At 46.7% G+C, this 15,679-nt stretch overlaps 1 protein-coding gene across 2 annotated transcripts in view; it reads left to right on the plus strand.

Moving 5' to 3' along the window:
- SLIT3 (slit guidance ligand 3) overlaps window positions 1-15,679 on the plus strand; it is a 597,102-nt gene that overhangs the window by 462,908 nt on the left and 118,515 nt on the right. For both annotated transcript variants that reach the window (XM_024753367.1, XM_024753366.1), the window contains exon 9: window positions 8,553-8,694. In XM_024753367.1, coding sequence (XP_024609135.1) covers window positions 8,553-8,694 — 142 coding nt within the window. The remainder of the gene's footprint in view (window positions 1-8,552; window positions 8,695-15,679) is intronic.

Genomic DNA, 15,679 nt, shown 5'->3' on the forward strand with positions numbered 1-15,679 from the left:
GATCCAGGAACTCAGTCCTGGAATTGGGAACCGGTGGCTTCTAAAGGCTGCTCTGATGCTTTCTCCTGTCATGTTACAACTTTATCAAGTCATTTAATACCCAAAAACATTTTAACATGTTTCAGAGCAGTACCTCAACAATTTGCTATAGACGCCCACATAGAAATCACTTTCCATCAAACACATAATAAAACCGTTTAGCACACAGACACCCAACTCACATATAGTGACTGTAATTACAGTAATTATTAGGAAAAGGGTACAATATCGGCATAAGTGCCAGTGAAAGAAATAATTATAGAGTGCAGGAGTCATCCAAAAGCTATGGAGAAAAACTAATTAGGGAGGAGGTTAAAACACATTATTACGGGTGGGTACAAAGTTTAAAGCTGCGCACCAACACGAATGCCAACACGAAGGTGCTTCGTCACGAAAGCACCTTCCCATCAAGGGAGTGCCGAGACATTGCTTACCCAGCAGCACTCAGGACTCAAAACCCAGGGCCGGGAGGCTGATCCTCCTGGGTCCTGGAAATGTTACTGCCCCAGGTCTCCCTCCTCTGAAAAAGCTGGATCTCACAGGTGGGTTAATAGTTACATAGGTGACTAGGACCTTTATCATATCCCCTGTTTATAGCAATCAAAGCCCATTGCTAGTGATGGGCCGTAACTTCTTCATACGAGGCCAGGTGTCTTTTAAGGACACGAGAATTTAATCCACAGACTGCAGACATGAATATGCTGTTAATCTCCACCCTCTCACTAGTAGTATGAATTTAGGGGAGGGACATATTAGGGCGCCTATGCGTGGGGGAATTTTTTAGATGCTTTTCCCAGGCATCAAAATAGGATGCTGTGCAGGGCAACGTTCTGAAAAGTAAGTCAGGTACAATGGCGGGGAGAACTGGTGAATTGAACATCTGTAACGAATGAACAACCGCCCTCATTAGCGGGGTTCAGGAGGAGCACCCTCTCCCCAAAGTACTACGTCTTTCATGATTTGTTCAAGGTAGGTGGTGAGGCTGTGATAAAAGGATGCCAGGGGAAGCAGCGTGGAGCAAGACAGCCTGTGCACGCACAGGAGGTCAAAGAAATGGGCTATTTTCATGTACCGACCAACCTCTCTACCATGAGATGCAGCCCACTTCTGAGGGTGCAGGCCCTGCCTCACGGCAGAGCCCAGCGAGGCATCCGAATGAGGCGGTTTGGGACAGGCCTGATGGCCCTTGTTTAAAGCTGCAAAACCACCAGGGTCCCTCCTCATCCAAGCTATTCCTCCCATAACCCGCAGGAGGAGGACTTCAGTCAAGAAAGGAGGAGCATGGACATCTCTTTAAAAATAGAAGTCGTCTGCTCAGGAGAAAGAAAGACACGGGGCAGCAATTAAACCATCCCTATGCGTATTCATCACCAGTGGCCCCTGTTGAGGCAGCCTTAGAAAAACCTCCCTGCGCCCCTACACGGTATCGAAAAATTCACCCAACGCATGACTCCAGAGACAGGAAAGAGCTTTATCTCTCTCAGCCTGTGAGGGCCCTGCCTGCCCAAGTCCCTGATATCTGCCTTTGAATTAAATCTGGCTGTCTGGAGCCCAGCCTCTTCTCCCCAGAAGTCCGGCCTACTGGTTCCTTATCACCGCAGCTAACCCAGAAATTGCTAGTGGCGCACTCTGGCAAAATTCATCCCCTCTGTCAACGGTCCCCTTCAATCGAGGGCATTTATTTTCCTCTCCGCGGGAGACAGCTGGGCATTTTTCACAAGGGTGGGAGACTCTTATTTTATTTATTATTAACAGTTTTCTATGATATGCAACAGGACTGCTTGGTTTCCTTTAGCTCTTGCTGAAAGGATTTCTCTGTTAATTTTCCTTGTTTTAAGAGGAAGTTAGGGCCCTAGGACTAGAAGTGTCCCTCAGTGGACTTTATGAGTTCATACAGCAGATTGGAGAAAAGGTTCTGCTTTGGCCATGATTAGGCTCACGTGAGTTGCAAGTTGAATTTTTTTTTCCATCCTTAGCTAAAGGGCTTATTTTGGAGTTTAAACTCTAGGATTTGTCTTCCGTGTGTCAATTTTCTGATCCCTTAATCTGAGAAAGTTTCTACCAGTTACAATTTGTAACTCAAGGGTAGTAGCTAAATATTTGACCTCTTGAGTCAGTTATCTCTTTCCTCTGAATATCTTTGAACCCATTGGTTTGTCCACCCATTTCACATGTATCTGTCCTTTGCCTTTGAATGTGAGATATATTTTCATGAAGATTAATCTTGTCTTCTAGTAATAAGGGGCCATGTCTTACATTTTTTTCCGGTGCCCCAATACCTAGAATAGTGCTGGATCCTAAGAGCCTCTCAACAAACTCTTCCTCAGTTATTATTAAAAATGAAATAAAAAAAAAAAAAAAAAATGAAATAGGTGTATCTCCTTGGAAACAAGAAACTTTCTACTTCTTTTTTTTTTTTTTAATTTGAGACTAGTTACTAGGTATAAAGTTAATTAAGGTGAGCCATGACTAGCCACCCATTTCCTTAGGAGGTTTTAATTAAAACACCATAATTGGACATTGAAGGAATGAGATTATTAGGTTTATTTAGCCATTCTCCAAATTATCATGCCTCTGGTATTTAAATCACGTTCATTTATATTCTCATCATAATTGCTCAAGTCCCATTGTCGTTGCAGTCTGTTGTTGGCTTTTGAAAGACCAGAGGCCAACAGGGATGCTTAATTTGAATACTGGAATTAATTTATTTCCACGGGCTCACGAGGCCAGTTGATTTTCCAACTCTCCACACTCTACTGGGTGAAGTCCTCTTTAAAGACAGAAAGAAACAACGGCTCTAATGCAAGAGTGTCCAGCCATCTCCAGGGTAGCTGACACAATACATGTCTCACCCCTGAGCCTCCTTTCCTGCTTCCTGAGATTCCAAGGCTTTGATGGTTTTCCACTTCATGGCAATAGAGAGGCATGGTGGGTGTCTTTCTGGCAGAGGAGATGGTAGAAGAGCCCTTCTATTATGGGAATAATAATAATGGATCTACGACAGGGGTTTTTTGAGGATCAAGTGAGGTGATATATACAAAGCACGCAATGCAGTGCATAAGAAACATCCTGTAAACGTTAGCTACTATTATGAGAATGATGGTCATTATTAGATTGGCCACGACTGTGTCCACGGGCAGGTACACTCCTCTCTCAGGGCTTCTGTTTCCCCCACCATCTCCATGGCCCTCTCTGGGTCTGGAGCTCGGTGACCTCTGCCCCACTCATCTGGGCAGACAAGTTAGAGCCTTTGGCTTTCAGGGTGATGATCATTTCCATTTGCCAATGAGCAGAAGAAAAAAGATGGGGTCAGAGCTGGGCAGTCATCATATCCCCGGTCACCTCTCCATCTTTCTTCTTTCTCAGACCCAGAGGGAGAATTGTGCAGTCAGCAGAGGGAGGATAATTGGTACAATGTCCATGCTGGTGACCACAGGCACTTGCCCTGTGAGAGGTCTAGCTGGGAACACGTTCCTGCCCTCTCGCTCGTTGACGGCCCCCTGGGCTGGGAAGCAGCTCCCTTGATGACCAGTAAGAGCGGGAAGGGCCAGCACCTCCGTTCCCCCCAAGCTCTGCTCTGCCCTCCCTCCAGACATCAGGCCACAGTCCAGGGAGTCTTAGGAGACATCTGAAGGGAGGCTGGGCATCTCAGCTACCTCCTTATTAGGCACAGAGGTGGCTTTGGCTCCAGATTGAAATTCCAGAGCTGCAGTGATTAAGGAAAGGTGAGATGGGCCCCCAGAAGAGAGACAGGTACTTGGCCCACATCCCCATCTCCCTACTCTGATCAGGACATCCTTCCACCCCAGGGCAGTAGCATTTTAGCACTGGGAATGGAAGAGTTCTGAGAGCAGAGAACCTGGGCGCTTATTTTATTTAATTTTTTTTGCGGTACGTGGGCCTCTCACTGTTGTGGCCTCTCCCGTTGCGGAGCACAGGCTCTGGACGCGCAGGCTCAGCGGCCATGGCTCACGGGCCCAGCCGCTCCATGGCATGTGGGATCTTCCCGGACCAGGGCACGAACCCATGTCCCCTGCATCGGCAGGCGGACTCTCAACCACTGCACCACCAGGGAAGCCCCTGGGCACTTATTTTAAAATGAAGAAAGGAAGAACAAGCCCACATGCACTCCTAAGTTTATAAGAGGAACGTCTTAGAAAGTACATTACAGGGGGTCTGCTTGCTGGTTCATCAGTGCGCTCTGATTTAAGGCCCTTGCTGTGCCAGGGAGAAGAGGCAGTGGTACCAGCCGGCAGGCTCCCTCGAGGACCATGAGGATATCTAGCCCCCCTGAGAACGCATTATACAACAGGGACACACATGTCCATGCAGGTAGGCACACACCTAGAGAGACCCTTTCCATCAAGGAGACGCAGAGACTCCTTCTACCCCAATATAAAAACTCTGCTCGCGTTCCTCTCTTCTTCCTAGCTTGTAGTCATAGAATTTTCTGGGTAGAAAGGTAGGTGTTTCCTCGCTTTGTCCCCCTTGGAAATCTACTGTCTCCTGCATCACTCTCTTTAGCCTCAATGTGTGTGGACAGGAAAGGCTGGGAGGGATGGATTTGCTGACAGAGGTCGACAGAGGACCTAGGACACCTGACCTGTGCAGGTGAGCTAGGCTCAGAGGGGGCCTCAGGGGACTGGACAGATGGCCTTTGCTGTGATAGAAAGACCTGAGCTTCAGTCATGAGAGTCCTGTCTACCCATTTCCACTCCGTTTCCCCACTCTGAGGCTGATGCTATGGACCAGTGCCCAGGGCACTCAGAACTCAGGGCACCTCCCCTCACGGTCCTTCCAGAAGAATTGTTCACCTCCGTAGCTTGGTGGCATTCAGTCCCCATGTCTCTAAGGCTTCTGGGGCAATTTCATTCATGTATTCATCCTCTCACTCACCCAAGGTGTGTTTATTGAGTGTTTTGTGCCAGGCCCTCTTTTAGGCACTGAGAATATAATAGTGAATAAGACAGAAAAGGTCACTGACCTTGTAGAATTTATATGCTAGTCTCACTCTGTCCAGAGACAGAAAGCAAAGGGGAAGGAGGACTCCCACCACACAGGACTCAGAGACCCAGAGGGAAATAGGCTTGGTTCCTCCAGCATTGATTAAGGGGGAATGTAGCCAGGAAAACAAACTCATCTTTCAACCCCGGCTTAAACCTGAAGTGTTTTGTTTCAGCCAGAGAGTAGCATCCTTGCCATGTGTGAATACCTAGCTGGGGAGCTGCCAACCCGGGATGCTGACAGAGACTATAATTACTGTTGTTTCTCTCTGTGTAATAAAAGGTGTCGTTAGTGACCTGGTTAAGGAAGCTTTTCAAATCCTCTTTGGCCTTGACAACATCCTTTACAATGTAGCACACCCTTTCTTCCAAATCAGAGCCACCCTGTGAAAGACACAGCTCGTTCCCAGAGGGACTCAAGGCTGCAGCCTGGGTCTGGTTGAAACAGAATTCATTTCAGCACAGAAGTCAGAAGGGGTACCTTTGAAGAAACTCCATTTCAGAACTTTCTGTTGCCCATGTGAGCCCTAAAACATAATGCCTTTCTTCCGCTCTTTTCTGACACACCCCATTAAGTAATATTTTGACGGATCAAAAGAGGGATGGCCTTCTGATACCCTGTGCCTCGGTGGATGGAAAGACAAGAGCTCAGGCTCAGGGCTCCATGGAGCCCCTGATGCTTCCCCTCCAGTAAGGTGCGGGATGTGGCACCGGAGCCCCTTGATGTTCAGGGCCAGGCGTGGCAGTTTTCTTTGGGGAGCACCACCTACACTTCAAAAGCCCTGACGCCTGCAGTCCTGGCGCTCCCAGCCTCCTTGAGAGGATGCAAGTGAGGGGACGCGAGCCCTGCCCACTGTAGATCCTCTTTGCCACCTGCAAAGAGATGCAGCAGAGGAGGGAAAGCTTGTAGGTGCCTTCTGATCCTTCTGCTTCCATTTTTCTGAAGAACAGCAGTCGATCTCTAGACCCAGAAAGGACTTCAGAAGTCACACAGTCCAAACTTCACCAAGATGGCAGCAGTAAAACTCGGGGGCAGGGGTACTGTGACTTGCCTGAGGTCTTGTAGACAATTCGTGGCAGAGCCAGACCCATTATTAATAATAACAACAACAGGACTTCCCTGGTGGTCCAGTGGTTAAGGCTCCATGCTTCCACCACAGGGGGCGAGGAGGGTTCGATCCCTGGTCTGGGAAGTTCTGTGTTCCGCATGGTGCAGCCAAAAAATAATGATAATAATAATAGCAACAAAAACAATAACAAATAACACGGCTAAGCGCTAACTCTTTGCCAATGCCCCTTCTAAATATTGATATTTTACATGCATTAATTTCCTTTGCCTTAGCAATAAAGCCATGCTATGAAGTAAGTATTGTCGTTTTCCCCATTTTACAGGTAGGGAAAACTGAGGCACGGGGACATAAGGATGATAGGATAGAACCAGGGTTCAAATTGAGCCAGTGGGACTCCAGAGCCCACACTCTTGGCCACAACAGTCTCATTCCTGATCTGAGGTTCTTACAGGCTGGCTCTCTGGGGTTGTCATTTTCTCAGAAATGTAAAAACTTGCCCAGTTTGGAACAAAGCCAGCATCACCTCTCTCTCAGAGAATGTTCCACTTGGGAATTTTAATGTAAGTTGTCATCTCTCTGGCATTTTCCATGGTCTCTGTTAGATCCACTAGTGTGACACTGGAGAGTTTGAAGTCCTTGTACCCTAGACAAGAATATTTGCTCGAATGTTCCACTTAAGAGGATGTTTTTAAATTGTGTGTGTGTGTGTGTGTGTGTGTGTGTGTGTGTGTGTGTGTGTGTGAAAGTGAGGCCAAGGGAAGTAAGAATCTTTGGTCACTGGGTTGCACTTTCTGGCAAAGTAAATGTTCCAAATTAAGCCATAGGCATCGGTTTGAGTCTTGCAGAAGGACCACCCCCAAGTATAGGGACTGTTGAACGTGGAGAGGGGAGCCTCTGCTTTAAGGCTCACTCACTGTCCAAACAAGGACTTGCCCCAGGCCCAGTCAGTCCTCTGATTCTACCACTGTAGCTAGACTCGCTCTGGCTTCCCAGCCTCAGCCTCTCCAGGGGCCAAACCAAAATCATCTTTGCCTACAGATATTTTCCATGCTTCACATTTAATCTCTCTCCAAGAGTCCCCAGCCAGACGGTCCATCTCTGAGCAGTGAGGATGTTTGCAGAGTTAGTCTGAGTTTGGTCTCAGCCCGTGGCCCTTTGCTCAGGGAGGTGGATCTGGAAAGACATTGAAATCATCCCTGCTAGCTGGATCCCCAGGAATGGGATAAGGTCCTGAGAAGGCCATTGGGTTGAGTTTACCTTTTGGACCACAGTGTCCACAGTTGAAAGACTAACCACAGGTTTGCGATTCTTACCTTACTTTGAAGAAACAGTCATAGCTGTTATACAGTGTCTTTAAAATGTTTGAATTTACTTCTGTTAGCAATTTGGTGTGACCACCAGAGAAAGGGATTAAGATTCTTATGACTCTTTGAATCTTGAGTTAGTTTGCTATGTTTATCTTCATTCGGCTTTCTAAATAAGCTCCTTCCTTGCCATTTTCTTGGGTTTTTTACCACTTTGTGATAAATTCATATGGGTTCTCACCTCAAACAAAACTAAGACTCCGGGCTTCCCTGGTGGCACAGTGGTTGAGAGTCCGCCTGCCGATGCAGGGGACACGGGTTCGTGCCCCGGTCCGGGAAGATCCCACATGCCATGGAGTGGCTGGGCCCGTGAGCCATGGCCGCTGAGCCTGCGCGTCTGGAGCCTGGGCTCCGCAACGGGAGAGGCCACAGCAGTGAGAGGCCCGCGTACCGCAAAAAAACAAAAACAAGCAAACAAACAAAAAAAACTAAGATTCCAAAATATGTAATAACTTATTCACTTTTTTTCTAATGAGATAAGTTTTATTTGCATGTTCTTTGGACATAAAAGCTGTTAGAAAAGGCCTTGGATGTCACTGTTGATGGCTCTGTTGACACTTGGGCAACATCAGTGCCCCAAGTGAGGAAATTCTGTCACCTTTTCTCTTCCCACTTGGTTTTGATAGTGATTTCCAGCCACTTGAGAAAGAAATGAAGGTGTGTCTACATGTAGTATCCAAGCCCCAGATAAAAGCCCAAAACCCTGGAATGTCATTCAGACATTGGACTCCCTGAAAAAGTAGTCCCAGTGTATGCTCTTTGCATACCAGTGGCATATTTTCATGTGTGATTGATTCTGAGAGCAACTCTGTCTCTGAAAGACTAAGGATGAGGGGATGACAGAGCAAGTGGAACAATCTAGAAATGGTCAGGTCAAGGGTAGACTCTCTCCTCTTGGCTGAATGTTTAGCCAGCGGCAGCTGTGTCTCCCAGCTGAGGGCCGATATTAGCTGGTGATGATTTTTCAGGTAGCTGGTCAGGTAACGCTGCCTCCTTGGGAAGCTGGTTAAGAGACACAGAAGCCCAGGCGGCTGCTGACACTGAGATGAATTGACCATTGTGTTGTGATCCCACAGGCCCGCACTCGGAGCCTCCATCCTGCAATGCCAACTCCATCTCCTGCCCTTCAGCCTGCACTTGCAGTAATAACATCGTGGACTGTCGAGGGAAGGGCTTGATGGAGATCCCCGCCAACTTGCCAGAGGGCATCGTTGAAATGTAAGTGCCTGTCTGCCGCCCTCTGTCCCTGGCGAGTTCGCCTCTTGGTCTCAGCCAGTCCCCCACAGGCTGGCGGCATGCTGGGCTGTTAGAGCTGACTGTTGAAAGCACTCAGCAATCTCTTTGCTCTCTTTCTAGGCTTTCCCAGGTATGATAGCTCAGGGGTCAAGAGCATAGATTCTAGAGCACAGTCAGCAAATGACAGCCCATGGGCCAAGTATGTCCACCACCTATTTTTGTAAATAAAGTTTTATTGGAACACAGCCACACCCATTCATTTATGTATTGCCTATGGCTGTTCTTGTAGGGTATTACTGAATAGTTGTGACAAAGGAACTTACAGCCCACCAAGCCTAATATATCTTCTGTCTGGCCCTTTGCAGTAAAGGTTGGCCAGTCCCTGCCCTAGAGTCACCCCGGGATTATATCCTGGCTCTACCATGTACTAGCTGTCTGTGATTATGGGCAAAACAATTGCTCTCCCTCGTCTCTAGTATTCTCATTTATAGTAATGTGATAATTATAGTATTACTGAACGGGTCATTGTGAAAACTAAATGAAATACCACATGTAAAGCACTTAGTATAGCCCTTGACAGAAGGGCAAGCCTTCTATAAAATGGTGGTGGAGGAGGAAAGTATACAAATAATGAACTGATTTCACAGCTACTATTACTGAGCAAGAGACGGAGCTCTTAATCACTTCAAATCAGATTTTTGTCGTCTAGATGAGGCCTTTAGGTAATGAGACAAGATTGTGTGTGTCTATGTGTATGCACAGGTATCCAAAACTCCAGTAAAATTTGTGTGTCCCCGTAGCTTAATCTTGTCCACTCTTCTCTCATATGTTAGAAAATGGCCAGTGTCTCATTCTGGATTGAGTAGAGGGTCAGTGAACATTGACCCGAAGGTCACTCTTTACATGACAATAACTGTTTTCATTTCTACCTTCATCTCTAGATGGCTTTATTAAACACGTGATTAGATGGAACCCCCCCAACCAGAAACATCGTTAGATAAAATCCCTCCAAATAAAAGATATTGTATACATTTCCCTCACCTCTCTGCTGCATCATCTCCTCTCCCTACTCTCCCTCCCCCTCCCCCTCCTCTCCTTCCTCCTCCTCCCTTTTCCCCTCCCCCCTTCCTCTTTCTCCTCTTATGCATGCCCTTCTGTTCCCGATGCATTCCAATAGATGACCCATTTGACCCTTTCATTCATTCATGCATTCAGTCAACAAACATCTATTGTGAGCCCACTGTGGTCCAATCATTGTTCTGTGCTTAGGGAGCAGCAGTGAACAAAACAGACCAAATTTCTGCCTTTATGGTGCTTGCATTCTAGTTGAGAGAACAGTGCAACAAACAATAAACAGAGCAAAGTGAATTAGATTATTATGTTAGAAGATGGTAGGTTCGGTGGAGAAAAATAAAGAAGTGAGTGAGAGAAAAAGCAAGTGGATATCTGGAGGAGAGTATTGCAAATAGAGGGGACAGCATGCACAAAGGCCCTGAGGTAGGACTGTGCCTGGTATACCAGAAGGCCAGTGTGGCTGGAGTGGAGGAAACACAAAGAAGAGTGTCAGGGAATGAGGTCAGAGGAAACACAAGGAAGAGTGTCAGGGAATGAGGTCAGAGGGGTAATAAGGGGCCGGATCATTTTAACGACTTTGGTTTCACCCTGATTGAGATGAGAAGAAACATATAACTTACAACAGGGGAGCCTTTGTTTCTTCTTTCTTCAGTTGCTTTGTCAGCTTTTCTCTGATTCCCTTTCAAACGTTCTTCCCCAGCCCCAGTGGACACAACCCATGCCTCCACACCCTTCCCACAGGCAGCAGCTAGTCAGCCACTTGTGTTCTTTTGGCCCTGAAATCCACACCTTCTGTACCTTCCTCCACCTTCACTCAGCCGTCAGTCTTCTTTTAGCAAAAACCAACAGTGAATTCCCTTTGCGCTTTACTGTGACTTGCCTTCACTCCTTGTGGTCCCTTGCTCTAGCCTTGGAGAGCCCTTCCTTCCTGGGACTTCACTTAGACCTCACACCTGTCCCACCCGTCCCCACCCCCTGCCCTTCGTCCCCCATTTCACCCTACACCTGTCCCTCCTCTCTGCCTTTTCTGTACCGTTCCCCCATCTCTTTTTCTCCCTCCCTTGATCCACGCCCCCCTTCTTTCCCTCTCTGCACCCACAGTCTTCCCACCTTCCTCCCCAGCCCAGTCTCTTTCTCTACCCATTTAACCCTGTGCTCCTCATTACAAGAGCCATCCCCTCTATCCATGCCAGGGTAGGACTCTGGGCCTCCCAACAAGGGTGTCAAGACAGAATTCCTGCCAACATTCATCTCATTTCAGATTCCCATAGCACCTTCCTTTCTTTCTCTGCCCCGCCTTGTTCCTTTCCCCTTCCATCTGCCAGTTTTTATCTTTTCTCTTTGGCAACCACAGACCTTCCGCTGACCAGGTCTCAGACCACAGCCGTCCCCACGCCTGCCTTGATTCGGGAGCTCGGGCCTGCCCACCCGCCTCTCCCACTCTACATCCCTATACCTCCAGCCTGGGCCTCACGGGCACACAGCTCAGGTGTCTGGGGGAGAGAAATTACAGACGTCCCCACTGGAGATGCGACCCATGGAGGCCAGACCATACCTGGGCCATTGGGCTCACACCTGGACATTGAATTTTAAAAGGAACGTTGACAAGCTAGACTAGTTATTTCTGAAAGGCTGTCTGATTATTACTGAGTTTTTCCTTAAATGAGGTCAAGTAAGAATAACAAGAACAGGGCTTCCCTGGTTGCGCAGGGGTTGAGAGTTCGCCTGCCGATGCAGGGGACACGGGTTCGTGCCCCGGTCCGGGAGGATCCCACATGCCGCGGAGCGGCTGGGACCGTGAGCCATGGCCACTGAGCCTGCGCGTCTGGAGCCTGTGCTCCGCAACGGGAGAGGCCACAGCAGTGAGAGGCCCGCGTACCGCAAAAAAAAAAAAAAAAGAATAACAAGAACAATGTGATATTTTTGCATTGAGCAAAAATATTCCATTTCAAGAAGTGTCCTTTAAATTTCTAGACTTCCTTACTCTGTTATCATTGTTGTTAAAAATACTCTTCATTTTATAAAATGATGGCCACTGAAGGATGAGTATGTGTGTGTAATATAAATATGTGTTTAATCATATGTGTAATTATTATTATATAATTATAAATATAAGTCTATATATAAATGTTATGTATAATAGACATACAGAGATTGCCTTAATTGACAAAATAAGAGGTCTGTAACCACCTAGCCTATGAAATCTAGAAGTCTGGGAACGGCCAACCTAGCTAGAGTACTTCTAAAAATAAGCAGCCACAAACAACAAGCACGGTCTTAAGAGTGTAGACCGTGAATTCAGGCAGACCCACATTTTAGCTCTGCCCTGCCTTTCAGCCATTGGCAAATAACGTTTCTGAGTCTTGGTTTACTCAACTGAAAAATTCAGAGGCTAGTGGTACCGTCTCAATGGTTTGTGTGAAAGTGAAATGAATATGTGCTATCAGCTGCTTAGTATTGGGTCTGGCACATAAGATATACTACGTTAGCAGCGACTGGTATTATTTTACTACAACTGCGGCTACTACTACCACCACTTTTATATAAGGCATGGTGAGAAAGGTTGGAAACCACATCACGGGAGCTGAAGCTACCTGCGTAAGATCCCTCCATAAAGCTCCGTCAGTTCTTTGAAGATTATGGTTGAGAGAACAGGTTCAAGAATTAGGCTAGACACTTGCATTGTGAATTGAGCCTGGCAATAGCTCATGTTCATGCAAATGTATGCAGACATGGAAATAAGGCTGCCCCTGCTGACCGGGCACACACGACCCGCCAGACAGATTGCCTAGAACTTCTCTTGCTGTGTTTGCCTCATTCTCCTCTGTGATAAAATAAAGCTGAGGCATTAAAGCAGATGAGGCAAGATTCTCTGGTTATATACTGGGAGAGGTGACGTGTAAGAGAGACCTTTGCAGAGGAAACCTGTTTGTTCCTTAAGGCAATGAAGCTCGTGCCTGGGGATCTGTGTGTTGGCCTAAAAGTCTTTTTTTTTTTTTTCGGTACGCGGGCATCTCACTATTGTGGCCTCTCCCGTTGCGGAGCACAGGCTCCGGACGCGCAGGCTCAGCGGCCATGGCTCACGGGCCTAGCCGCTCCACAGCATGTGGGATCTTCCCGGACCGGGGCACGAACCCGTGTCCCCTGCATCGGCAGGCGAACTCTCAACCACTGCGCCACCAGGGAAGCCCCTCCTAAAAGTCTTTTGAGCAGTTAAAGTTCATCCTCTTATCAATGAGAGAAGACCAGCAGGTGGGGGAGGTTGAAAGATGAGAAAGAGGGAGCAGAGAGTAGAAACTGTAGTATGCACCCCAAGATGCACAGGAAGTGTCTGATTTATCATCCCAAAGACATCTGAACATGACTTCTCTTTTTACCATCAAGAATTCCACCTCATGTCCGTAGCCACCTATATGACCCAGATTTCTCCTTCTCTTTAGCGTCGCTTTGCGCCACATCTGGTTCTCTGTTCCCTATATGTGCAATCCTTAGCTGGCAGTGATGCTCTTGAACCTTGGGAGGGGTTCTGCACTCCCCAACGTTCAGGGGAAGGAAGGTCTATCTCTCATGCAAAGCAACCTGGCAGACTCTTTTAGATTTTTTTCAAAGCCAAAGCAGCTCCGAGGAATGTACACTGGTCTCCCTGAATAGCAGAGCCAATTCCTCTAAAAACAGCTTTCTTCCAGAGAACCCACAGTGAGACAGTTCACTGCAGATTTTCCTCAAAACGGAGCTCCCACCGACAGCACTGTTCTTGCTGCTCCGTGTCGTTTCTCTGAACCCGCTCCAGCCTCTAGCAGGGATAGATTCTGGGAAGAGCCAGAGGCCCACACGTTCTTCTGTTCTGTGGTCTTCGTTCCACCCTCCTGGCCTCAGGGCTCGAGAGGGGCCATCTGTACCTAGAACCTCATCTTCATCTCTGTCCCATCTTCTTCCATTTTTGCTCTATACCTCCACATAGTGTCATCCCGAGTCTCATGCCCTTGGCTATAACAGGTAAATTTAGTTGCCAGAGAAAGGTTGTGGATGGACTTAAATGTCAAATCATAAATCAGAAGCATCTAGGGGAAAAGGTAGCCCCATTTTCCACCTAGCCTCACTTCAACCCCATTGTTTATCTGGGGTGGGGAGATAAACAATGGTTTATCTGCTAAACAAAGCAAATATGCCCCCATCATACTGGTCACCAGGGACATTTTTAAAAAGAGAGAAAAGTTTAAAAAAAAAGCAGCCAGCAGAGCAAAAGGGCTGGAGGGCTCTGGAAATCATCAACATCCGGGATTCTTTTCCTTTTTTAAAAAAATTGAAGTATAGTTGACTTACAATATTGTGTTAATTTCTGCTGTACAGCAAAGTGACTCAGTTTTACACACATATACATTCTTTTTTTATATTCTTTTCCATTATGGTTTATCCCAGGATATTGAATATCGTTCCCTGTGCTATACAGTAGGACCTTGTTTTTTATCCATTCTAAATGTAATAGTTTGCATTTACCGACCCCAAATTCCCAGTCCATCCCTCTCCCTCCCCCACCTCTCCCTTGGCAGCCACAAGTCCGTTCTGTATGTCTGTGAGTCTGTTTCTGACCTGTAGATAGGTTCACGTGTGCCATATTTTAGATTTCTCATGTAAGTGATATCATATGGTATTTGTCTTTCTCTTCCTGACTTATTTCACTTAGTGTGATAATCTCTAGCTGCAGCCACATTGCTGCAAATGGCATTATTTTGTTCTTTTTTTATGGCTGAGTAATATTCCATTGTGTATACATACCACATCTTCTTCTGAGGACGTGAGGTTTCTGGGGGGCTGCCATGTGGAAGGAGGGGGGATGGGGTGGGTTGGGGGCAGGTGGGATAAAGGTGAAGCTGATCAGGTAGCAGAATAATTAAGAACAGAGCCTTGTGGTAGATAGTCCTGGGTTTGGATCCCGGTTCTGCCTCTTTGGGTACCTTTCTTAACATCTCATGTTTCACTGAGTTCCCATCTTTGCAAAATGGGGCTCATCGTCCCTACTAGAGATTCTCCATGAAGATTAAATAATATAACCTAATTGCATAGAAAGTTAGCACAACGTTTGAAAGCTCCTAAGTGGAATCTAAAAGGAAAAAGCTTGTGCACATGTCACATATGTGACATGATAGAATGCTTTAGTCTCAAGTTCTCATTTTTTTCTAAGTTGATGACAAAGATTTCTCTGCTGGAGGCATCTGAGAATATGCATATAATAAGAAGAGCAAATCTGGCTCTGTGTCTGCACCTCTGTTTTCTGTAGGCAATGCCAGGTGCTCTGCAAAGCTGGTTAGGAATGACTCATGTCACATATGCCCACATGCCTCAGCTCTGTTGTTATTGTATTAGTGATACTACTTGCTTTGTAGTATTGTTGAAGGAATAAAATGAGCCAGTGTGTGAAGAGCACGGTGTCTGATATATAGAAAGCCCTCAATAAATGGTAGATGTCCACCATTATTGCAACCAATATTCGAATCCAGCTCCAGAAACTCTTTATCAGGTGACTTGCTGCCATGGCCCTGCACTAGCTATGCCCCTGCCAGTCCCTCTGGCATCACGTTGACTTATGTATTGCTAGAAATATATTGTGTTCAGTCGCGTGTTTGCGAATGACAGATCATTAAGGAAGCACTGAAGAACTAGGGCAAATCAATACAGAACGCAAATGGCTGAAACCCCCATCAGATGTTCGCATTGTTTCTGCCAGTGCCGGAAGACGCTCAGATGTTTGATTTGTATGTTTGTTTTTATGCTAGTTCTATTAAATCAGTTTGCAGCCTGAAGAATGTTTGCCAAAGAAAGACACATGTGCCAGTTAAGAGAGACCAAAGACAGCCGCTGGCTTCAGACACATCCCTAAATGTGACAGTTTTTG

Source organism: Neophocaena asiaeorientalis, unplaced genomic scaffold (genome assembly GCF_003031525.2).
Source record: "Neophocaena asiaeorientalis asiaeorientalis breed wild unplaced genomic scaffold, Neophocaena_asiaeorientalis_V1.1 scaffold268, whole genome shotgun sequence".
NCBI classification, from domain to species: Eukaryota; Metazoa; Chordata; class Mammalia; order Artiodactyla; family Phocoenidae; genus Neophocaena; species Neophocaena asiaeorientalis.